At 39.7% G+C, this 26,077-nt stretch overlaps 1 protein-coding gene across 1 annotated transcript in view; it reads right to left on the reverse strand.

Moving 5' to 3' along the window:
* Positions 1–26,077, reverse strand: part of AVEN (apoptosis and caspase activation inhibitor) — a 178,533-nt gene that overhangs the window by 10,621 nt on the left and 141,835 nt on the right. The window contains exons 3-5 of the mRNA XM_070756579.1: positions 15,223–15,293; positions 8,592–8,687; positions 4,866–5,208 (exon numbers count right to left, since the gene is read on the reverse strand). Of these exons, the coding sequence (XP_070612680.1) occupies positions 4,866–5,208; positions 8,592–8,687; positions 15,223–15,293 (510 nt within the window). The remainder of the gene's footprint in view (positions 1–4,865; positions 5,209–8,591; positions 8,688–15,222; positions 15,294–26,077) is intronic.

Genomic DNA, 26,077 nt, shown 5'->3' on the forward strand with positions numbered 1-26,077 from the left:
GTCCACCTGCCAGTTTCTCAGCCACAGAAGGCGTCGAGAAGATATGGTGGACGCCATAGCCCTGGAGGCGAATTTAGCGGCATGTAGAGTGGCGTCCGTTGAAAATTCCGCCGTCGCCAAGAGTTTATTTAGGTCTTGTCTCAATCGGGTGTCCTCAGGACCCAGCCGGGCCTGGACCTCCTGAATCCACATAATGGATGCCCGACTGAAAAAAGAGGCAGTAGATGCAGCTCGAAGAGCCCAAGCAGCCATCTGATGCGTCTTCTTCAAGAGCGTCTCCGCCCTTCGCTCGTCAGGCTTGAGGCTATCCGCATTGTCCGAGGGCACAACCGCCGTGGAGACTAGTGTGGCCACTGGCTTGTCCACGGGGGGAAACACCAACAGATCTTCCATGGCATCATCAAACGTATAAAATCTGCGCTCCAAGTTCGAAGGGCCTTGTGCCGCAGCCGGATGTTGCCACGGGCGCTTAACGTTCTGAAGGAAAATGTCTAGCGCCGGCACCTTGTCTGATTCTTGGACGGGCTCCTTGCACAAAGTAGCTGAAGTGCGACGGCCATCCCCCGATTCCGCCGGAGCCGCTGCTCCCGGCACGTCCAGGGCCTGCTTGGCTTTGTGCAATAGCACCCGGAATAAAGAAGGCTTAAACAGACCTGCCATAGCCGGCTGCTCGGGAAAGGAAAACTCGTCATCTGACAGATCCATCCCGTGGTCGCTGTCCTGCTCAAAATTGGAATGGTCATCTGCCATGGAATCCAACCCAGTAGGGGGCGGTGGAATAGGCCAGAGATCTCTGGGTTGAGTGGCTTGCGAAGGGAAGGTATGAGCGCGCTGGGTAGCTGCTGCTATGCCTTGTGTGTAGGCACTGGCTACCATGTCTTGAATAGCAGGTGAGAAAGCCTGCCAAGCCTCTGATTGCTCTCTCAGCCCCGCTGCCGTGGGTGTAAAAGTAGCAGAGGGACCGTAAGCTGTCTGCATCCCAGCCTGTGGCATGACCTGGCCATGAGAGGATGAAGGCCGCTCAGATCTGACAGTAGGTGAAGGCAAAGGCGGAGGAGGGCACTGTGAAGCCTGCCTGTCAGGTGACCAGTCTCTATCAGTTGCAGTCCCTTGACATCCCAAGGCCATGCTGGGTGAAAGGGAAGATGGAGGAAGAGGCTGGAATGGGTGTATAATCAGTCCCCCTGGAGTTGGGGGGGACAAGGCCGCTTCTAGGCGTTGTTCAAGGGCCTTAATTTTCCTCTCAGCTTCACGAAGAGCTGAAGCTGACTGAGAAGACTTGATCTTGGGCTTGCCCGAAGATTTCTCCTTACTTTTTACAACCACCTTGCTTGGCTGGGCCTGCTCCTCCTCCCTAGTGACCTCAATTTTATCAGCCATCATAATATAGGGGCAGCGTACTCACAATCACGATCTCAAGCTATTAGAAAAACTGGCCCTGCACGGAGAAGCCCACTCGTAAGTGAGGCTGTGTGTGCAACCCTGGTGGCTAGCCACAATTTCATTGGCGGCCAGGCCTCGGTGTCAGCCTCAGCGACAGTATCGAGGCAGATTAGGAGCCCTGCGACTGTTTGGCAGCCTGCCAGTTCGCGCCAATTTTGACAGCCGATTCCGACGATTTTCGCGCCTTCGGGGGCTCCAAAATGGCGGGCGCAACAATTGTATAGCCTCAGCAGACGAGGCAGCCACCCACAGGGACTCCGAGAGACCTTGCTCTCCTGTAGCGTTGCTGTTCCTGACAGGCGCCATAGGCAGCTAGAAAACGCCGCCGCGATCGCTCACTGTGCTCTCGGAGCGATCAGCTGTTGAGCGGCTGTCAATTAGCCGCCGCGGCGGCACGAATCTCTTGCCGCCCCCGTCAATGGGGGAGGGCGGACCTCCCCCACCTGGGGTGTTAGGGCTAAGTCTGGCCTCGGAGGTCAGTGACTTGAAGCCCCGTTGCTCCTTCTCAGGGCAGTACCCGCGGGAGGAAGAGGCCCCATAAGGAGGAATGGTGGGGGCGCTGCCCGCGGAGGGCAGGAAACCCCAAGCCGATCACGAACCTGTGGTAAAAGAAAGGAAAAAAGATTACAAGGTTCAAAGCATAATTTAATTAGACATTATTTTCACTTATACTTATCCCGGAGGAAAAAAACTCAAGTCCTTAACCTCGACTGAGTTTTTTAAAACTGACTCCTTGGGGCAGCAAGGGGGCGGTATCTAATTATTATGTATTTATGTTAATTTAAAACTCAGTCCTACCAATAAGACTGGAGCTAAACCCATGCTGGACTCTCCTTCCAGAAGCATGGGATAATATTTAGCTTAAAAATATAATGTGAAATTGGGAAATAATTTAACATATCATCCTAAACTCACTTTTTAAGGAAAAAAACAGTAAATATTTTCCACAAATTTTGGGGGGGGGGGTTGTTGTTTTGCGTTTCTTCTTTAACATGAAACTTTAAAATTGTTTCAGAATATATTCTAGATAGTTTTGCCAGTATATGGCTAAATAAAAAGGTACAAAATTAGTGAGTCACATAACTGTTTTTCAATTGTAAAGTATGAACTGTTTTTTTTTTAAACCCATAGCTAGAATATCTATTTCCCTTTTGTTCCCACTTGCACATTTGTATTCTCAGAATTCCTTATCTAGATCCTAATTTTTTCCAATAATATAATTTGATAATCTTTGCTGTACTGATTTAAAATATGGAAGGTTTTAAAAATATATTCCAGTGAAGAAGTATGTTTAACTGTTCAGCTTAAGTACACAGTGGAACTTAAATCGTAGTGGCATTAAAATCTTTTTCTTTTAAGTGTATTCAGTTTTCCACTCCTCTTATGTAACTTATACAACAATACAACAGTTACAACAGCAATGAAACCTAAAAGGCCAGATTGGAGACAGATCATCACAGAGAAAATCTAGCTATGTGGTTGCTAAGAGTGGAGTCCAACTTGACAGCATCTAACAATACTAATAAGTACACAAGGGAACAACAGATTCTCATGTAACTGGATAGGAGGACTAATCTTTTCCAAAAGGAGGATTCGGAAAACAGGCACAACAGAGGACGGTTAGAGATAATTTCTGAGACAGTGATGGACTGCAGCAAAATGATTTGTGACAAGAATGCTTGAGGGAAATATAACCTCAGTCAAAGAATATACTGTTAGCACCTGGTGCTTACTTGTCAGTGGAAAAAGCAAAATCATCCACCTGATACACAAAGGTGGTTCTAGTTGGTAGCCATCTGCAGAGCCCTGAATGTTTTATTGCTTTATTCTAAAGTACTACCTACTATTGAAATCTAGCATGTGTTCTGAAATGGACTAGAAACGATGAGCTGAGAACTTGTTTCTGACAAATCGCTATGGTTCATTTTCCGCAAAGGAAAATCTCCAACTATTTTTCTAGATAGGAGGAAAGCCAGTTTGGTCTGGTGATTAAGGCACCAGAGACTATGAGTTCTAATCCCACATGACCTCCCTTATACCTCTTGGAGGAACCTGAATAGGTTGAGAGTTGGAGTACCTAAATATAAAACCAATATCTCAAGTGGAAGCTCTTAGAATAGTGATTCTCAACCTGGGGGTCGGGACCCTTTTGGGGGGGGGGGGTTGAATGACTTTTTCACAGGAGTTGCCTAAGACCATGGGAAAAGACAAATTTCCCATGGTGTTAGGAACTAAAGCTTCTATTCTGGTGCCTTCAAACATGTTTTTACAATCCAACGAATCAGGCGTTTAAAATGGAGGTGTCCTTCTGACCTTCCTGCCAATGAGCTTAAAGCTCTGTTGGGAGAATTGGCACTAAATTTATGGTTTGGGGTCACCACAACACGAGGAACTGTTCTGACCCAGCTCCGCAAACACTAAGGCTACAAAGTGATGGCGAACTTATGGTACAGGTGCCACATATCTGGCACGCAAGCTTTTGCCCTAGCTCGGTTCCAACGTGCATGTGTGATTTTTGGCTCGCACAGAGGGTCTGGGAGGGCATTTTTGGCTTCCAGAGAGCCAAAAGGGAGGATGGGAGAGGGTGTTTTTACCTTCCCCCCAGTTCCAGGGAAACGATGATGATGATAATGAAGAAGGAGAAGCTGACAACAAGATGGTGACTGCATGCCCAGTGCTGGAAACTCGGCTTCATGCTCAGAAGAAAATTAAAAATTCTATTTTTTTTAAAATGATAGCAGCGTTCACGGACCGGTACTGACTAAATTGGTTCCATGATGTCATCATGACGTCACCAGCAGGTTGCTACTGATTCAGGTGAACTGGTCTGAACCGGGAGTAACTCGCCTCTGCTATATAAGTGTCTGTCTATCTATGTGTCTAATCTATCTATCTATCTATCTATCTATCTATCTATCTATCTATCTATCTATCTATCTATCTATCACCTATCTATCTTCTATCTATCTATCTATCTATCTATCTATCACCTATCTATCTTCTATCTATCTATCTATCTATCTATCTATCATCGTCTGTCTGTCTGTCTGTCTGTCTGTCTGTCTATCTATCTATCGTCTGTCTGTCTGTCTATCTATCTATCATCTATCTATCTATCTATCTATCTATCTATCTATCTATCTATCTATCTATCTATCTATCTATCTATCTATCTATCTATCTAATCTATTGGATTTATATGCCGCCCCTCTCCAAAGACTCGGGATGGCTATGTGTATGGGAGAGAAGAGGAATGAAAGATACACTGTACATGACTGATATAACAATGTATTATCCCGCTAGGTGTAACAGCATGCAATGTTTGTGGAAGGAAAAATATTTCACTGGTTGCATTAGAAATAACTAAATAATAATAATAATAATTAGAAAAAGACAGGGGAGGAAAAATGTCTAATATTTACCAGTTTCTTCAAAAGTCTTTGTCAAATCATCCCCAGATGGCAGGCCATCTGCTACCACTTTCAAAGGAATGTTGTTTTCAGGATTAAGAGGGGCATCTAATTTCAGGAGCAGATCAAGGTCTTCATCCAAATGATCTGTTACTTGATGTAAACTTGAAGAGTTTCTCTGAAGAGCCTCTGACGAAATTGCAGATCCATCTTTATTGGACAACGTCAAAGGAACAGCAGAATCTTCCTTGGGATAAGACCCAACTCCCTTTTGCTGTTGCAATAGACCACCACTTTTCTTGGCCACATCATGACTTTGCAGCTTAATCTGGGGAAGTGCAACTGGAGTTGCATCCTACAGTGGTAAGGAAAAAAGCTCTAAACAATGATTGGTGCAATACAACAAGGTTCCCAAACTTGGCAACTTTAAGACTTGTAGATTTCAACTCTCGGAATTCTCCAGCCAACATAGCTGCCTGGAGAATTCTGGGAGTTGAAGTCCACAAGTCTTAAAGTTGCCAAGTTTGAAGACCTCTGCAATACAGCAACTTAGTAACCCAACTTGAAGTTTACCTTCTATCAGAAAAAAACCCACCCAGTAAATATTCATCTATCAGTGGTTCTCAAACTTTCTAATGCCGCAAACCCTTAATACAGTTCCTCATGTTGTGGTGACCCCCAACCATAAGTCTAGCGCCAATTCTCCCAGAAGAGCTTTAAGCTGATTGGCAGAAAGGTCAGAAGGACACCCCATTGTAAATGCCTGATTGGTCGGATTGTAAAAATAAGTTCCAAGGTGCTAGAATAGAAGCTCTAGTTTCTAACACCATGGGAAATTTGTCTTCTCCCATGGTCTTAGGTGACCCCGCTGAAACAGTCGTTCAACCGCCAAAGGGGTCCCGACCTCCAGGTTGAGGCCGCCCCAAGTCTTCGGAGAGGGGCGGCATACAAATTTAATAAATTATTATTATTAATTATTATTATTATTATTGAGAACCATTGATCTATACATACCCACACTATGGAAAATAAACTCATATTGTATAGAAGGTCGGTAGCCCTCAATTTACAACCGTTCCTTTAGTGTCTGTTCGAAGTTACAACGGCACTCAAAAAAGTGACTTACGACCGTTTTTCAGAGTTAGGCCATTTCCAGCAGCCCCACGACCATGTGATCAAAATTCAGACCCTGGGCCACCCCAGGGTCATGTGATTTATGACCGTCCCAGGGTCATGTGATCCCCTTTTGCAACCTTCTGACAACCAAGGCCAATGAGGAAGCCAGTCTTACTTAACAACCAGATTGCTAACTCATCAATGGCAGTGATTCACTTAACAACGGAGACAAGGAAGGTCGTAAAATGGGGCAAAATTCATTTACAAATGTCTCACTTAACAACAAGAAAGGATGGGCTTAATTTTGGTCATAATTTGAAAACCACCTTAAATATTTTAAGAAGCTCCAGTTTCAGATTTTTGTTTACCAAGATACATGTGCCATAACAATAACCAGCATAATCTTCTTTCTTCCTTTCTTCAAGAATTTGCCTACAATCTTTTTATACTTGTGCTCTCTGCTTAAACAAGCCTGAGGTCAGACAAAAGAAACCAGTGGAGCCATCAGCCTGCCAGATCCTTTTCCAATGAAGAGCTTAGCGCCGTGATGGCAAACCTATGACACCGCAAGCCATTGCCCTACATCAGTGTTTCCCAACCTTGGCAACTTGAAGATATCTGGACTTCAACTCCCAGAAATCCCCAGCCAGCATTCACTGGCTGGGGAATTCTGGGAGTTGAAGTCCAAATATTTTCAAGTTGCCAAGATTGGGAAACACTGCCCTAGATTACCCAAAGTCTCTGGAAGGGTGTTTTGGCCTCCGGAGTGCCTCCAGGGAGCAAGAGAGCCTGGGGAGGGCGAAAGACAGGCTTACCACATCCACTGGAAGCCAGAAAATGGGTGAGGTGGAGTCATGACATGTGGGGGGTATTAAATTATGGGTATGGGCCCATGCATGCATGCAATCGCATACATGCGTGCTCCTTCGGCACCCTAGGGGGAAAAGGTTCGCCATCCCTGGCTCAGAGCATCCAAATGGTAAGGACAGCTTCCCATCCCCACTTAGTTTGCAATTTCATTTGATTCCTCAGGAAGCTAGAAAAATAATGCCAACAGAATGGGAAGCAGTCATTCTGCTAAACAGCACAGACCTTTTTTTTTTTTACCATTGAAAGATGTGATCAGCTTACAATAACCAAGGACACTAAATTGGTCCATTCAATAGCAAGAAAAAGAGAGAGAGAGAGAGAGAGAGAAATGTAACTTCCTACAGCCTGCAGTTCATTGACTTGCTGGCTCTAATCAGGCACAGTAGGAAAATCTGTTCCTTCATTACAGCACAGAATGTGCCCTAACAGTGGATTTGAAAAAACAGCCACTGCTTTTTAAACAATTAACAGCAGGAAAAGCAATGATATCCAGCCTTGCCATTGTATGTAAAGGAAGGAATTTGACTTGCAAATCAAATGCAAATTTCTCTGCTACAGTCACAGAAGTGACTTTGAGTTGTAATAAGAAGAAAAAAAGAGCAACATCAATAACTGAGTCGCTTTAGGCAAACCCTCAGGAGGAAAAAAAAAAGGTTTGGATTCTTATATAGCCGCCTTTTATCTAACCTGGAATTATATTTCTAGCACTTGATGTACCGTTAAGTTTACCCAATAGCTACAGTTAATTCACTTTTTTTTTTAGTCTACCTGAATATTTTGGGGGGGGTTTGCCCCCCTTCCTGCAGTCAGAACATATTTTATATTCATGATGCTACCAGGAATTATAAACTGGGCAAAAGTACAGTATTTTTCAGAGTACAAGACACATCCTTTTCCTCCCTAAATAGGCTGAAAATTCAGGAGCGTCTTATACTTTGAATGCAGCTTTTATGAAGCTTTTTCCCCCCAGCCCTAACTAATCTTCCCAGCTCTTATCTTGCAGGTTCTTTCATTGTTACTGTCTGCTAAGAATGTTTTCCAAGCTCTAAGTCTTTGCATAGGTTTTTTCATTACTCTAACTTGCTCCAAGTAAGTTTCTTTCCAGCCCTAACCAGGTGCTAACAATGTTCCCAGCTCTTACTGGCTTGCAAGCTGTTTCATTGTTACGCTCTGCAAATAAGGTTTTTTTAAAGCCCTAACCAGGGGATAAAATAATATGCTGAAGCTGACCAGACTAAGGATGCTAGCCAGATGAATACCTGGTAAGCAGATTCTTTTCTCTATTTTCCTCCCCCAAAACTAAGGTGCGTCTTATACCCCAGTGCATCTTATACTCCGAAAAATACAGTAATTGGTTTTTATATATAGGTCTGTATTGCAACTGCACTGCCGAACTAGATCCACTGCATAATGGATAGGACGAAAGCAAGGATTATTGTAAAGATCAGTGAGAACAAGAAAGAAATGTTTAACAACATTTGTGTGTCTGTGTGTGTGTGTGTGTGTGTGTGTGTATGTGTATCAAAACTGGAATGGGCAAGTCTTTGGGGATGCTAGTCTTGACCGAAATACACTTGGCATGTGGAAACATTTTGTTTTAGAGGAGCAATGAAGCTGAAGAAGTGCTGATAGGAAATTCTGCTATTTAATAGCATTCCTCCCTTGTACAGCTGAAGCAGTAACATTAAAATAATATGAGGCTGTTCAGCTTGCAATACGTCTCAAGGTAGCTTTGAGGAGGATGGGTGTTACCTGTACCAGTTCAGCAGCCACGTTGAGTTTGAGGTGCAGAGGTAGCTCTTCGAGTGCTTGAACCAAGGACTGGCAGTCAACGTACAATCCCGACAACTGAAAACAGAGTGCATGTACATTCAATGAAAACGGCATTTATTTTGATCACCCGAGTCAGTGCAATAAAGATTTATCTCCCAGATTGGGAAAGACTAACAGGCAGCAGCAGGTTCTGATCGGTACAGATGAGGATGTCGCATCAGTAGTAAAACTGGAGCTGTGTGCGCATCTTTGGGTCTCTGGAATGCACTTGTGTTATTTATTATTATTATTATTATTATTATTATTATTATTATTATTAATTAGATTTGTATGCCGCCCCTGTCCGAAAACTCGGGGTGGCGCACAGAATAAATATAGAAACAAAGCGTACAAAACAAATCTAATACATTAAAAAACTACAGCTAAAAACCCTATACTGTATATGACTCAATCAAACAATCCAATCACACCATGCATCGCATTTATTGGTCAAGGGGGGAGACCTAATTGCCCTAGGCCTGGCGACATAGGTAAGACTCCTGTATAAGACGAGGAGGGTGGGAGCAGTACGAATCTCCGGGGGAGCTGATTCCAGAGGGCCAGGCCCCCCACAGAGAAGGCTCTTTCACTAGGCCCCGCCAAACAACATTGTCTAGTTGACGGGACCTGGAGAAGGCAACCCTGTGGGACCTAACTATCGGCTGGGATTTATGCGGCAGAAGGCGGGCCCATTAGCAATCTGGTCCAATGCCATGTAGGGCTTTGTAAGTCATTACTTCTATGAGATTTTGCTTCTGCACATGGGCAGGAACCAAAATCTTGTGAGGGGACACATGCATGCGTGGGATTCTGGTGATTTTTTTGCTTTGGCGCATGACTTGAAACTGCACACACAGCACACCACTACCGATGGTAGTGGCAATACCCACCTGCTAACAGCCATGGAGTACCTTATTCTTTCAGCACAAGCGAAGCTAAAAAAGATTTTTATTACATTGGGTTGGGTGAGTCACACATGCCTGATTTCATATACAAATGGAAGCATCAACAAGCAGCCATCTATTACCATGAACTTAATAATTCTGATATCAGTACAGGTTCTGGGATTTGGGGTATTTTCTGAAAGAATATGGCAAAATAGCACTGCACAAGACAGCCAGATGCAACAAACTGTATCAAGAGCTGTGGTGGCACAGTGGTTAGAATGGAGTACTGCAGGCTACTTCTTATGACTACCGGTTACCAGAGTTCACCAGTTCAAATCTCACTGGCTCGAGGTTGACTCACCCGTCGATCCTTCCGAGGTCAGTAAAATGAGGACCTAGATTGTTGGATCAATTTGCTGACTCTATAAACAACTTAGAGAGGGCTGCAAAGTTTGCTAAGTACTATTATTCCATTTATAAAGGCGATTAAAAAAAATCAATGAAATATGCTTCAATTTAATTTTTTAAATAGAGGACAATACTTTTTACAAAACTTTTTAAAAAACTACTTTTGTTGCACTTGTTATTTCAATGGTTTAGATTTTTGCTATTGGTTTTTAATATACCATGAATGTTTTATTTTGCCTGATACTTCATAGCGCAAAGATAATATAAATTTATTGTCAATAAAATGAATAAATGACTAAACAGAACCTTGACCAATTCAGGAAGCTCACAGATCTTTATGTTTTTAAAAATTTGTTGCTGCTGTTAGCATTGTTTTGAAAGTTGTCATAATTTTAAGACCAAAGATACTTGTAGAAAACATTCTAACTCTTTATCAGTATTTGAAATGACAATTATTTTTGCACAAATAATCTGGAAAAATCTGAGTTAATAGTACTGTTCTGATATCCCCTTAAATTGAGCCAAAAATAGTAATCATCGGACTCCTTTGAAGTTCATGTACTTTTCTGAGACAATAGAACATAGAATAATAGAGTTGAATGGGACCTCGGAGATCTTCTAGTCCAATCTCCTGCTTGAGCATGAGACCATATACCATTTCAGACAGGTGGCTGTCGAGTCTCTTATGGAAAGCCTCCAGTGATGGGGCACCCATAATTTCTGAAGGCAATGTTGATAGTTCTCATCGATAGAACATTTCTCCTTAGTTCTAGGTTGCTTCTGTCCTTGATTAGTTTCCATCCATTGCTTGTCTTATCTTCCGGTGTTTTTGAAAATAGGTTGACTCCTTCTCCTTTGTGGCAACCCCTCGAATTCTTTAACACTGCTATCATACCTCTCCTAACCTTCCTTTCACTATACTAGACAAATATTGCAATTGTTCTTCATATGTCTCAGTCTCCAGTCCCCTAACCATCATTATTGCTCTTTTCTGCACTTTCCATATCTTTTTTATATTGTGGTGACCAAATAAATAATAAACAAGGCAAGAAAAAAGATTTCATGGAACTAAATACAATAAATTCTTCAAAGGATTGCTAAGAAAACACCACTGTCCCATAAGATATCCTCTTTTGTGCTATCGGACATTATATTCTGAATGGGAACAAGGTCACAGTATGATGCCATTTCATCACATGTCTTCTGTAATGAGCATGATGAAGATGAAAAAAGTGATAAAGGAAAGCCAAACATGAGACTCAATTCTAAACAGCAGCCTAGGATCTTTGATTTTGGCACAGATATTAGCCTAATAGAAAACAAGGGGATAGAAATAATAGAATGCTTTCTTGAGCAGTTGCTGACGTTATTCCCAACAGCTGATAAATGTGCAGATGGCACGATAAAGGAAGAAAAATAAATTTCTTCTCTCCATCATCAGTAGATTCATTTCAGCTCATTAGAAATTCTCGAAGAAAAACTATAATCTTACACCAGCAATTTCTTACACTTATCTATCAGTAAGGCTGGTTTAAAATCAGTAGATAAGTCTCTTCACCTCTTTTTAGAAAATTAGTCCTCAAGTTGGAAAAAGTTATTTATCTTATAAAGCTGTCCATCTTTCAAAATCCCTTTCTGTACCTTCCTCTGAATTGTGTTTCACAAATCATTTGCCGTTCACCCCTTCCCTTTCATCTCTGGTTTTTCAATCACAGAGTTTTAGAACACAGATGAAGACTTGGGAAAGTAATCCTTTTTCTATTTCTTAAAGCAATTGATCTTGCTTTATTTTAAAAACCAAAGGTCAAACAATGGTTGGAAAGCTTGCTTCAAGCATGCCTTTTTACTTATAGATCTCAGAAAAAAAAACATATTTCAGAATGTTGTTAAACAATAAGGTGGTAGGCAATGTGGCCAATGACCTAATCTGGTTCGGTTCCAGGGATTAGTAGCTGTTGCCCATCTTCTAAGATAACTATCCATGCATTTCAACAGGATGTGGCAAAAGCCACTATTGTGCCCTGATGTTTAGTATCTCTTTTTACTACTTTAATGTAAAAGTCCTCTTCTATCAAGATTTAACAGCTATTAAGACTTAACATGCTTTTATTCTTCTACTATGAATTTTGGGTAGCTTTTAATCTCACTGTATCAAACATGACATAATTTTATACTACAGAACTTTCTGCTTACTAAAACCACATTGAATATGTGGCTAATACAGACTCACGTGTACAACTTGTACTGTTCCATTCAAATGCAGATTCAAGTGTAGTCCATGTCCATTTTTTAAAGATACATGCTGTATTGATTTGTTTGGGCTGGTACCAAGATTTAACATGGATGTGGGTGGACTGATTTTAATAGTTTTTAATGTAATAGCTGGGTTATTTCACTCTCTTTAGATTTAATAACACTTACTTAGCATTTATAAAGAGCACTTTAAGTGTTCAAAGCACTTTGCATATATTACTTTAATAATCTTTACAAGGTAAGGAAGTAATATAATTCTTATTTGCCTAGGTTGTGTGTGTGAGTGAGTGTTGCATGAAGACTGAGAACAGTAACAATTGTCTATTGTTTTAAGATTGTGCCTGAAACAATATGCTTTCATCAGTTTTATGGGTATTAAACAACGCATGGTCCATTGGGCTATCGTTTCAGGAAAAAAATCCTTAACTAAATAGAGAAACAGGATGACCACAGGTGAGCAAAAAAAGCAGAGGGAGCAGGAATGACTTCGAACCACCTTCCCCACTGAATTTTCTTGTGGGAAGCTGTCCTACCAGACAGTTATGTGGCAGCTGGTGGTAGGGGATAGTAAAAGCAGCTGGGAAACGGTCACAAAACATTGAAAATGAAGGTCACGTGACTGCAGCAGCATCCACCAGCATTTAAGCAGTCTTGACAGTTTTTTTAAAAAATTAACCAGTGGAACAACTTTCCTCCAGATGTTGTGGGCTTTTCACCACTGGAGGTCTTTTAGAAGAGATTGGGCAACCATTTGACTGAAATAGTACAGGGTACTACTACTACTACTACTACTACTATTATTATTATTATTATTATTATTATTATTATTATTATTATTATGTCAGTAGAACACAGCACTATGCTGGATTTCGTATTTCATCACCAGTCGGGCGCTTCCCAAGCACCTAGGACTGCGTGATGTAGCGGCCAATTATGTTTGCCGATCCCAGTAGAGCGGCCTTTTGCAATTGACAGATGGAGAGTTTGTCAATTCCGATGGTTTTCAAATGTCTGCTGAGATCCTTTGGTACTGCACCCAGCGTGCCAAGTACCACTGGGACCACTTTCACTGGCTTATGCCAGAGTCGTTGCAGCTCGATTTTTAGATCTTCGTATTTCACTAATTTCTCTAGCTGCTTCTCCTCAATTCTGCTGTCTCCTGGGATTGCGATGTTGATGATCCATACTTCCTTTTTCTCCACGATCACAATGTCTGGTGTGTTATGCTTCAGAATTCGGTCAGTCTGAAGTCGGAAGTCCCACAGTAGTTTTGCTTGCTCATTTTCGACCACTTTTTCGGGCTTATGATCCCACCAGTTCTTTGCCACTGGTAAATGGTAGTTCCGGCACAAGTTCCAGTGGATCATCTGTGCCACAGCATCATGTCTATGCTTGTAGTCAGTCTGTGCGATCTTTTTGCAGCAGCTGAGTATGTGATCGATTATTATTATTATTATTATTATTATTATTATTATTATTATTATGTCATAATTGTCCCAAATTTCATTTCCTTGGAAGTTGTAGATCTCGGATTTTGGATTCATTCTACATAATCCCATACATACACTGTATGAATGGTATGTATGTATGGGATTATGACTGCTTTATAATTAATGGGTTTCTTTTAATGTGGGATTTTGTAGTTTTAGATTATGTTCGACTTCTTTTTATTGTTTTGTATCTATTTGTATTTCTATTTATATTATTATTGTAAGACGCCCTGAGTTCTTGGGGACTGGACGGCATAGAAGTCGGATAGATAGATAGATAGATAGATAGATAGATAGATAGATAGATAGATAGATAGATAGATAGGTCCATTTGAGGTAGTTTGATTCAAAAATGATTGCCCTGTGATGATGCACGATTTCACTCAATTTTTAAGGTTACTGACACAGGAATTTCAGTAGTGTAAGATAAACCTACTGTATCTGAAAGACAAAGGTCACTCTTTTGAAGACAGCAAAGTTCACATTCTGCACAGAGAGAACCAGTCGGTTGAAAGAGGGGTCAAAAAAGCCCTCTAAGCTAAAAGTGAACAGGCCACTCTTAACAAATGGGGAGGAATACAATACCAGCTATCACCTATCTACAGCAGTCCTTTCAGTAGTTCTATGGAGATTCCACACCCATTTGCACTGAGGGCATAGATAACCCCCCACAAGTAGCCTCAATGACTCTCAGAGAATTAACACCTTCAGAAGGCCAATGACCAGGTAACTACAAAAATGAAGTGGTTCTCAACCTTTCTAATGCCATGACCCCTTAATACATGCACCACAACACCTCATATTGTGGTGAACCCCAACCGTAAGTATACGCCAATTCTCTCAACAGAGCTTTAAGCTGATTGGCAGGAAGGTCAAAGGGACACCCCACTGTAAACACCTGACTGGTCAGATTGTAAAAATATGTTCCAGAATAGAAGCCTTAGTTCCTAAATTTGTCTTTTCCCATGGTCTAAGGTGATCCCTGTGAAATGGTCGTTCAACCTTCAAAGGAGTCCCGACCCCCAGGTTGAGAACCACTGAGCCTTCCATTCCCCCTCAGGTCACAACCTAAGAAGCTTCTTGGAGGAGAAAAAAACCATTTTCAAGGGGGAAAAACCCCCAAGAAAATCCAGTCGCCTTCTGAAAAGCACTTTGGGGGCATAACCTGGATGATTGAGAATCTCCGTACACATTATTACACTCAGATAATACACAAAAGCAATTTTTACTTGCTCCACTATCTGATGAAGAATTTAAACAAATAATATTAAAATGCCAAGGAGAAAAAACACCAGGATTGAATAAATTTCCTATAGAGTGGTAAAATATTAATAGATTTTTTTTGTGGTGCCAAAACTTTGTCAATTGCATTGTGAGTTACTTAATAATGGAATACCACCAGATATTATACTGCAATCAAACAAGAATTTTAGTAGTATATAATGTAGATATTTATTAACTTCCATGAAAATAATGAAATTTTAAAAAGATACACAGCAATTTTTTTTAAAAAAAATACTTGTTCTCTATTACCTGCTTTGGGCAAAGGTTTTCTGAAATCCATTCTTTTTCTTCAGCAAATCTGAATTGGGTAAAGGAATCTCCTGAAAACAAAATGATGTTTATGTTGAATAGGCTCTGCATTTATCAGAAATGACCGAGGTTACATTAATGAATAAAAAATCAAGCATGATACACAAATAATTTCTTATTCCATGTTTCATACTATTCAAGACAGCAACCACAATGACAAAAATGGTGAGAACATAAGGTAAAGCACTTAGGGAAGGATAGAAGCACTGTGAAGTGATTTTATTTATTTATATATATATATATATATCACATGTTTTTGCTGAAATTTTAAAATTAAGGGAGACTAGGATGGCACCATTTCGGCCTTGCTCTGGCCTCATCAGCTAGCTACACCCTTACTGGGATTTGATCCGGTAGCTTCTGCCTTGTAAGGCAGAGAATTAACCTCTAGGCCACCAGACCTGATCCCTTCAGCTCTGTACCAGGGAGGGGCTATACGTTTTTTATGTCGGATCACCCTGGTATATTGAAGGAACATCACAGCTCCTTTTTGCCTCTAGGCCCAACCCAGGGCCATTTCAAGGCAGTTAATTTATTCATAGCCGACAACTATATTCTGTATGTATCACATGCTTTTTGCTGAAATTTTAAAATTAAGGGAGACTAGGATGGCACGATTTTGGCCTTGTTCTGGCCTCATCAGCTGCCGGATCAAATCCCAGTAAGGGTGTGGCTAGCTGATGAGGCCAGAACAAGGCCGAAATGGTGCCATCCTAGTCTCCCTTAATTTTAAAATTTCAGCAAAAAACATGTGATACATACAGAATATAGTTGTCGGTTATGAATAAATTAACTGCCTTGAAATGGCCCTGGGTTGGGCCTAGAGGCAAAAAGGAGCTGAGACGTTCCTTCAATATACCAGGGTGATCCAACATAAAACACACACACACACACACACACACACAATTTATTAATTTATATGGCACTCAACCTGGGGCTTGGGACCCCATTGGGGGTCAAACAACTGTTTCACAGGGGTCACCTAAGACCATGGAAAAAGACAAATTTCCCATGGTGTTAGGAACTAAAGCTTCTATTCCGGCATCTTGGAACATATTTTTACAATCCGACCAATCAGGCTTTTACAATGGGAGTGTCCTTCTGATCTTCCTGCCAGTAAGCTTAAAACTCTGTTGGGAGAATTGGTGCTAGGCTTATGGTTGGGGATCACCACAACATGAGGAACTGTGTTAAGGGATTGCGGCATTAGAAAGGTTGAGGACCACTAGCACTGCTATTGCTATTGCTATCTACACCTATTCTCCTCATATTTTCTGAAGATCTGCAGCAATCCGAGGAGTCGCACAATTATTGGTTTGAATCCCCTTGTGATAAAGAGTGTTTTCCATCAGACAAAGTGTAAAATATTTCAAATTATTTTCTTTCCATTTTGGATCTAAACACACTCATCAAATAATACACTTTGTAAGACAAACAAATGATGATAGTTGCTAGCAAAAAACCTCCTTCTAAGCTCATTCTTTGCCATCAGTGGACATGTGATTAACTCAACTCAGACTAAAAGAGAGTTTGGACCATCCATCTCTTTCTTTCTTTTTTTCTTTCTTTCTTTTTCAATTATTTTTTTAAAAATTGCAGCTGCAATTTCATTGGCTGTATTGTTTTGTCTATAGTGCTTTAGCATATCTTGATTTTTAAAGGGTTGAAACGTGTATTGTATAACTTACTAGAAAATAATTACTAGAAATCATTTAAAATATAAGCCAGTTTTCAATTAACATCATAAAGGATGAAAGCCTTTTGCACAAATATACTATCATGTTAAAATAGCGAGTTTCTGTTTACAAAAGAATGTTATGCAGCTTGTAAAAAATAAAAAGTGAAAGCTTCGACAGCACTAATAAAAGATTTTAATTAAAACCTGAATTTCTAGACATGAGCCAGATTGCAGAACACCAGCGAACAAGAGAAGGTTTAACATCTCTCATTCTAAAATCTGTAAGGATCTTAGTAAGTTATTGCCCTATTTATTGTCTACAGATCATTAGCTTTTCATATATAACATTCTAGAGCAGATGGGTTGTAACAAGTATAAACACTTCTGCCACGTTTAAAAAAACACCCCTTATCTTGTTTGATTTTCTGCCAGCTGAAAAATGCAGAATGCAACAGAAATCAATAATAACTAGCATCACAGTAGGTATTTCAAAATATATTTCAAAGTGAGATGATGATGGTAAACTTTATTATACCATCATATATATATGTATGTATGTATGTATGTATGTATGTATGTATGTATGTATGTTGCTAGACCAATCTGCCTCCATGTCTGTGTAAAAATGTTGCAATATAGTTTATTTATTTTTATTTATTTATTTTGTCCAATACACAATGAGGGTTTTAGTGGGTATATATCTATATACACATAGTAAAATACATGATGAAAGTTATAGAGGAGATACTCATAGTAAAATATATTTCAGAAATAATAGAAAAGAAGATATAGTAATAGAACATATCAATGAAAGAATAGAAGAAGAGATATGGGAATAGAAGAAAGGTATAGGAGATATAGGAGAGCAATAGGACAGGGGACGGAAGGCACTCTAGCGCACTTGTAATCACCCCTTACTGACCTCTTAGGAATCTGGATAGGTCAACCGTGGATAATCTAAGGGTAAAGTGTTGGGGGTTTGGGGATGACACTATGGAGTCTGGTAATGAGTTCCACGCTTCGACAACTCGGTTAAAATGCAATATAGTCTATGTAAAAATGCTGCAATATATGTGTCTAATTCTTAGTCGTTCCAAGCTGACTTATTTTGTGGCATGCGTGACCTCAAATGCTCTCAGTTAATGAGCATTTTATGGTAGTTATTTCTTAACCTACACTCTTAAACCTCAGAGAATTAATTATTAGAAAATAAATAAAAATGATGGTTGGATAAAAGTTATGTTGAATTTCTGAAATACTGTAAAAACTGGAAATAGGTCCCATACAAATACTATGGAGGCTTTGAATTGAGAAAAAAACTACATTGGCAAATATTTCAGATTATGACCAGATAATTCCTTCACTAGTCTTAACCAAGGTACGGATGATTTTCTCCTGAGAATATGTTTGAGATACATATATGTTTGAGTGGGTGTGCTTTGACAATCATAGACAAATTGCTCACAAATAATTAGATTTCTACTAACTCACAACTGACTTCTCAAGCAGGCCTCTGAAAGGTTACTGCAGTACGAATGTAAGATTATGCGATGCTTATCTATAAATAGGCTATTTAGATCTAATCATTGGATAAACACATATAGTTATAGCAGTTCTGAGTTATTTAGGTTGTTTTGTTGACTTTTTTTAAAAAAGAAAGAAAGTCAACCTGCCTTGCAGTTTTATGTTACGTTCTTTATTTTCAAAGACAGTGAAATGTATTGATTAAAATTGCTTTGTGCACTCTTTTGTACAAATGACAATTCCTGTCCTCTGGAAAAAAACAATAGTTAGACTTTGTTTGTTTGTTTGAATTTCTAGGCTGCCTTTCTCCAGTGGATTCCGTTGCTAATTTTTTGTTTCCTCAACGCTGGGGTTGAGAAATAAAACCACATTGTTTACTAATTTGTGATTTGACTACAAAAGGATAACAATTCCCAGCCTCTTGACTCATAGTTATATCACAATAGATGTTTTCATTAACAGTTTAAGGGTAGCACATAATATCACATAGGAAGTTTATCAAATAAAGAAGCAATAATTGCAATTCAGCATACATTAGTAATGAAATGTCTTTTAAAAAATCTCTTAGCACAAAAATAATTTCATTTTACTCCATAAATATTAATAAGCTATTGGACAATAAGCTGTGAGATGGTTTCAAATTTAAAAATCATCATTTTTTTAAAATTCCAGGTAGAAGTAATTGGAAATTAAAGCAACATGAACATTGTTTTGGGGGGAAATCAAAGCCTTATGTTCAGTCTCCTCTTTCCAAATTGTCACATTCAGAAGTGGGAAATTTATAATAGATATTTATATCTCATTGCAACTTTCAAATGAACTAGAACCCAAATAAATTATGTTCCTGGGTTCTGATATTAGCTGAATTCTCTTGTAACCTAACCAAAACCAGAGTTCTAGAGCTCATGGTTAGATATGGAAGAAATAAACTAATCAGTACCAAGGTGCATTTTAATTCCAATAAGTAAATCATATTGAATAGAATAGAATTCTTTATTGGCCAAGTGTGATTGAAACATTCTAATCTCAACAGCTATTACAACTCCTCTGAGCTTGCAACTAAACAGATGTTTTGCATGCTTTGTTCTGAGGCTGGTAGAAAATATAGCAAGTTGCTTTAAAGTCTCCTGCCTGATTCAGATCCTATAATTTGGCTGTGGGGTTTTGGCAGTTTGCGGTAGTATTATCAAACTTTTTCCATCCTAGCAGTCATATCCCTGCTGCCATCGATTCAACTTGATGATAAAGTTCGATGGGGGTGGGGGGATGATTTTTCATAGCTACACATCTACTAAAGTTCTATGGGGGGGGATGATTTTTCATAGCTACACATCTACTAGCGTGTGGATGGATGAATTTCATTTAGCATTTATCTATATGTGTAAACCACTATTGTGTATGCTTCACACCAATGTAGCCAATGCAGTTAAGGTTCAAATGTAAAGGCATCCCTAAACAGCTCCTCTATGGTGAGCTGTCTAAAGGAAAGCAATCGCATGGGGAACAAAGGAAGCGTTACAAAGACATGTTGAAAGCCTCCTTCAAGTCCCTCAATATTGACACCACCTCCTGGGAAACCCTGGCACAAGACTGACCAACATGGCGCATGCTGATCCACCAAGGCTGCCAGACATCTGTAGCCAGAAGAACATTCATAGCAGAAGAGAAGAAAGCACTCTGCAAAGCCAGAGCTGAAAATGCTGTGACAACAGTGCCTGTCCGATGTGTGGCAGAACATTTCGTACCCATATAGGCCTTACTAGCCACCTGCGGACACATTGCGTACAGCCCACAACCCATTAGATGTCAAGGTCCTCTTCAAACACAATGGACAAACATCATTGTGTATGCTTCACACCAATGTAGCCAACACAGTTGAGGTTCATCTGTAAAGGTTACTAATACAATTCAGTGGTACCTCTACTTAAGAACTTAATTCGTTCCGCGACCAGGTTCCTAAGTAGAACAGTTTGTAAATAGAAGCAATTTTTCCCATAGGAATCAATGTAAAAGCAGATAATGTGTGCAAACCCATTAGGAAAGAAATAAAAGCTCAGAATTTGGATGAGAGGAGGAGGAAGAAGAAGAGGAGGAGGACAATAACTGCCCAGAGTGAAGGGAGCGTTTCTTTTCTCTGGGCGCTGGCAGAAGTTTATTCCCTCTCCAAGCGCCCAGAGAAAGGGAAATGCTTCGTTCGCTCTGGATTGCCAAAGCCTCCTTAAGCGCCACCAAAAGGCTCCTCTGGCAGCCCAGAAAAGCCCGAGATGGTCGGGATTAAAGGGGGAATGGGAGGAAACTGGCTGGGCCCTTGTGCCGCTCTCAAATTTCCTGGGAAATTTTTCCGGGCTTAGGTTCTTAAGTAGAAAATGGTTTTTAAGAAGAGGCAAAAAAATCTTGAACACCTAGTTCTTATCTAGAAATGTTTATTTATTATTTATTTATTACTTAGATTTGTATGCCACCCCTCTCCGAAGACTCGGGGCGGCTCACAACATGTAGAAACAAATCATAGGTAATCAGACAAATTTAAAATATTTAAATATTTAAAAACCCCATATGCTAACAGACACACACACAGACATACCATGCATAAATTGAACGTGCCCAGGGGGAGATGTTTCAGTTCCCCCATGCCTGACGACAAAGGTGGGTTTTAAGGAGTTTACGGAAGGCAGGAAGAGCAGGGGCAGTTCTAATCTCTGGGGGGAGTTGGTTCCAGAGGGCCGTTGCCGCCACAGAGAAGGCTCTTCCCCTGGGGCCCGCCAACCGACATTGTTTAGTTGACGGGACCCGGAGAAGGCCCACTCTGTGGGACCTAATCGGTCGATGGGATTCGTGCGGCAGTAGGCGGTCTCGGAGATATTCTGGTCCGATGCCATGAAGGGCTTTAAAGGTCATAACCAACACTTTGAATTGTGACCGGAAATTGATCGGCAGCCAATGCAGACTGCGGAGTGATGGTGAAACATGGGCATACCTAGGTAGGCCTATGACTGCTCTCGCAGCTGCATTTTGCACGATCTGAAGTTTCCGAACACTTTTCAAAGGTAGCCCCATGTAGATAGCATTACAGTAGTCAAACCTCGAGGTGATGAGGGCATGAGTGGCTGTGAGCAATGTTCTTAAGTAGAAGCGTTCTTAAGTAGAGGTAGCACTGTATTCACTTCTTGAGCTTTTGGGTATGTGCTACCTGTCTGTGCTCTTGGGAGCTACTGATACCTGGCTTCAGAATGCTTCTAAAATTGGGAAAAAATGCTGCTGGCTCAATCTGTGTCTGCACTCCCTGCGTGCTCTTAGCTTTTGGTCATTTAATGTGAATGTGATTCACGCAGTTAAGAAGCACTACAGGCCAATAGTTTACTTCATTATGCAGCCAACAGCCACCCTAATGTTCAAGAACAAATCAGTAAAGATCAGATAATTGTTTTTATTGGCCAGCAGGATGATTTTTTTTTTCAGTTTTTCAGATCTAATTTTTGATCTTGGGGGTATAGTACTTATAAAAATACTGGATAGGAGTTCAGTTTTTAAAAACTAAAAATATGAATAAACTTCTGTCGCTATGTGAATTAAGATTTGAGTTAAATATGTTTGTTAACACATTTTCTTGTATAGAGTGCCAGAAATCACTTGCAGAGAATCTTGTATTTGCTTTTTTTCTTTTTTCATGTGTGTGTGTGTGTGTGACTTGTTCTGACTTGTACCACATGTTTTAAACATTTTGAGATATACTTATGCTAAGTACTTGCCTTTACCGTATTTTTTGGAGTATGGGATGAACTGGAGTACAAGATGCACCTTAGTTTTGGGGAGACACACAAGGGAAAAAATTCTGCTTCTGCCTCCCAGCAATTTGCCTCCCAGCAAACAGTCCAGATGATATACACTGTTTGCTGTGTATTTCTGTGCATGTGTGCCTGACCCATAGAAATAGTAAAAAAATGGAGAAATGGACATTAATGCCAGAAAGTTTTCTTAAATGTAGTCACAGTAACTCCTCCCAATTATTTAAACAGAACTGTTCCAAATATAACTCAATCAAAATTTAACTCAGCTGCCTTATCTTAATACTAAACCTGATACTGTTACATTTCAGATTATACTTTTACAGATCTTTAAAATTGATGTGGCTTTCTGGAAGTATAGTTATTTTCTACTATTTTAAAGAAGATACAATACATTTATTTTTAAAAGCTTCTTCATTTTGTTGCCTAGAACAATAATAAAGCAGTCTTTTAAAATAAGTCTAATAATTTGAACATTCTACAGACATTTATAGTTATTGACTTACCTCCTTGCATCCAGTTCAGCAGAAAATAAAAATCTGTATCTCTCTCCCAGCAATTTTGCTTCCTTGCAGATAGTTTTACTTTAAGTTTAGCACTGATCTCAAATCAGCTGAGGATCGGGAAGCTGATAATGAGTTGCTTGGCTTAACAGGCTCTGTTCTGTTTGCTGCAAGGAGGTAAATTGTTGGGAGGCAGAAGGCCAAAGGGTGGCTGGGTGGAGCTATGTAATGTTCAGATGCATCCAGGTTTTCACCCTCTTTTGGGGGGTAAGAAGGTGCATTATTATTTATTTATTTATTATTTATTATTTAGATTTGTATGCCGCCCCTGTCCGCAGACTCCGTAGACAGCATAAAAAGCATTTTATACTCCAAAAATATGGTAATTTGTGAATATACATACAGTGCATACACATACAAACATATAGATTACAAACAAACACACATATACATACACACATGCATAGATTATTGTTTCTAGCTATATCTGAAAAAAGATGCTCTTTCAAATTTGGTAGATAATTCATTGTCTGAATATTATGTTCCCTACAAAATGCGCCTAATTCTATATCTCCTGATTAACTTTGATTGAAAGGGAAGAAGGGTACAACAAAGAGAAAATGAAAGGGTAGTCCAATCTACTTAGATGTTCCATACAACTCATCAGTCAAAATGAAAATCAGTTAAAACAAGCTGACATTCAGCTAAGCTCCAGTACATTGCAGGAAAAGCAAAGCAGTCACCTGCCCTTACCCTTTCTATGCTACTTAACAGCACAGCATAAAAAGCACAGCTTTTAAATCAAAATTAAATATGCAAATATTGTCTTTTATAGTGACACTTAATAGTTACTTAATATTAATATTAGATACTTAATACTTAATAGTATCACTATGAAATAATATGTTCATATTTAATGTGGATTAAAAGGCTCTGTTGTGTAGTTCTTATTTGTGTTATGAATTGTTTTTAATCTACAGAGCCTAGAATAAAAATATATATCTTTTAAGTAATCCTCTCCAAACCAACTAGCATTCACAAATTGTAGCTGAATTGCTCAGTCTAACTTTTGTGAATATGATTTTCTTTACTGCATAGCTACCCAGAAATTTCAATATGTAGATATAGATTTCCTTATAGGATACTTTAAATATTTATTCCATTTTGCTAAATTGCAATATCTGGAACCCTTATTAAACATGAAAGTATTCACTCTTTATTTTCAATGTCTATTTCTAACACACATGCCCAGCAGTGAATCAAGAAACATAAAGTACAAAACCCCAATGGTTAAGTAGTGGTTCTCAACCTGGGGTTCGGGACTCCTTTGGGGGTCGAACAACCGTTTCACAGGGGTTGCCTAAGACCATGGGAGAAGACAAATTTCCCATGGTGTTAGAAACTAAAGCTTCTATTCTGGCGCCTTGGAACATATTTTTACAATCTGACTAATCAGGTGATTACAGTGGGGGGTGTCCCTCTGACCTTCCTGCCAATCAGCTTAAAGCTCTGTTGGGAGCTAGACTTATGGTTGGGGGTCACCACAACATGAGGAAGAGGTCGTAGCATTAGAAAGGTTGAGAACCACTGTTAGATTCACCTTTTTAGTCCTGTTCATGGATACATTTGTAAGGTCAAAGAATGGCTCTCAAATAAAGTAGGACATTTAATCATCCTCTTCATCACTCACATAAGACCTGAGTCTTCGGAGAGGGGTGGCATATAAATTTAATAAATAATAATAATAAAAGGTTTTTGCTGAGAGATTCTGCCATATGCAGTTGGATGCCTATTTCAGGCACCTTTCTCAAAAAGTACTGTATACTGTAGTTCCAAAATCTCCAACTGAATAAAACATGACACAGTCTCTACATGGTATAAATTTAAACACAACCTCTTTCTGAAAATTTGAATCCACCCTATTTATGTACAAAAAATTTCAGAAGAGAAGGATTTAGGGGTAGTGATTTCTGACAGTCTCAAAATGGGTGAGCAGTGTGGTCGGGCAGTAGGGAAAGCAAGTAGGATGCTTGGCTGCATAGCTAGAGGTATAACAAGCAGAAAGAGGGAGATTGTGATCCCCTTATATAGAGCGCTGGTGAGACCACATTTGGAATACTGTGTTCAGTTCTGGAGACCTCACCTACAAAAAGATATTGACAAAATTGAACGGGTCCAAAGACGGGTTACAAGAATGGTGGAAGGTCTTAAGCATAAAACCTATCAGGAAAGACTTAATGAACTCAATCTGTATAGTCTGGAGGACAGAAGGAAAAGGGGGGACATGATCGAAACATTTAAATATGTTAAAGGGTTAAATAAGGTTCAGGAGGGAAGTGTTTTTAATAGGAAAGTGCACACAAGAACAAGGGGACACAATCTGAAGTTAGTTGGGGGAAAGATCAAAAGCAACATGAGAAAATATTATTTTACTGAAAGAGTAGTAGATCCTTGGAACAAACTTCCAGCAGACATGGTTGGTAAATCCACAGTAACTGAATTTAAACCTGCCTGGGATAAACATATATCCATTGTAAGATGAAATACAGGAAATAGTATAAGGGCAGACTAGATGGGTCATGAGGTCTTTTTCTGCCATCAGTCTTCTATGTTTCTATGTTTCTAATTGCTTCCAGATTCAAAGTAACAAAACATGAACATGGCAGGTGCAGACTTGGGATATCCTTTCAGTCAATATTATGCAACATCGCCTTCGGCAGAAATAACAGCTTTTAAAATATTTTATATAACCAGACAAGTCTTTCTGTTCTTGCTTTTCATTTTTCTCCTACTTTTCTAGTCTGAGAAATATTCTTAGGTCTCTGTTCACATACTACACGTTTATAGTTTTCCCACGGATTTTCAATAACATTCAAGAGAAAACTATCCCAAAATCTTTATACTTTTTTTCCCCTGTAAACATTTCATTTGATTTGCAGGTATGTTTTAGGCCATTGCCTTGTGAAGTATCTACTCTTTTTTCAAGTTCAGTATCTTCACTAACAGTGGGGCATTAGCTTCTACAAGATATTGATATTTAATTAATTCTTCTTTCTAATTTCACAATATTTCTTATGCTACTTGTTGGCCCAAAGAGCCAAAGCACAACAGAGACAGCCCAGGCCTTAATGGCTGGCAAAGTGTTCTCTTCAAATGCTTCATACTTTTACCTCCAAGTGTATCCTGGGCATTCATTCATTCATTTATTAGATTTGTATGCCGCCCCTCTCCGTAGACTCGGGGCCAAGCCAAAGCCATTCAATGTTTGTTTGATCAATCCAAAACACTTTGTTTCAAAACATTTC

The sequence above is a fragment of the Erythrolamprus reginae genome, chromosome 1 (assembly GCF_031021105.1).
Source record: "Erythrolamprus reginae isolate rEryReg1 chromosome 1, rEryReg1.hap1, whole genome shotgun sequence".
NCBI lineage: Eukaryota > Metazoa > Chordata > Lepidosauria > Squamata > Dipsadidae > Erythrolamprus > Erythrolamprus reginae.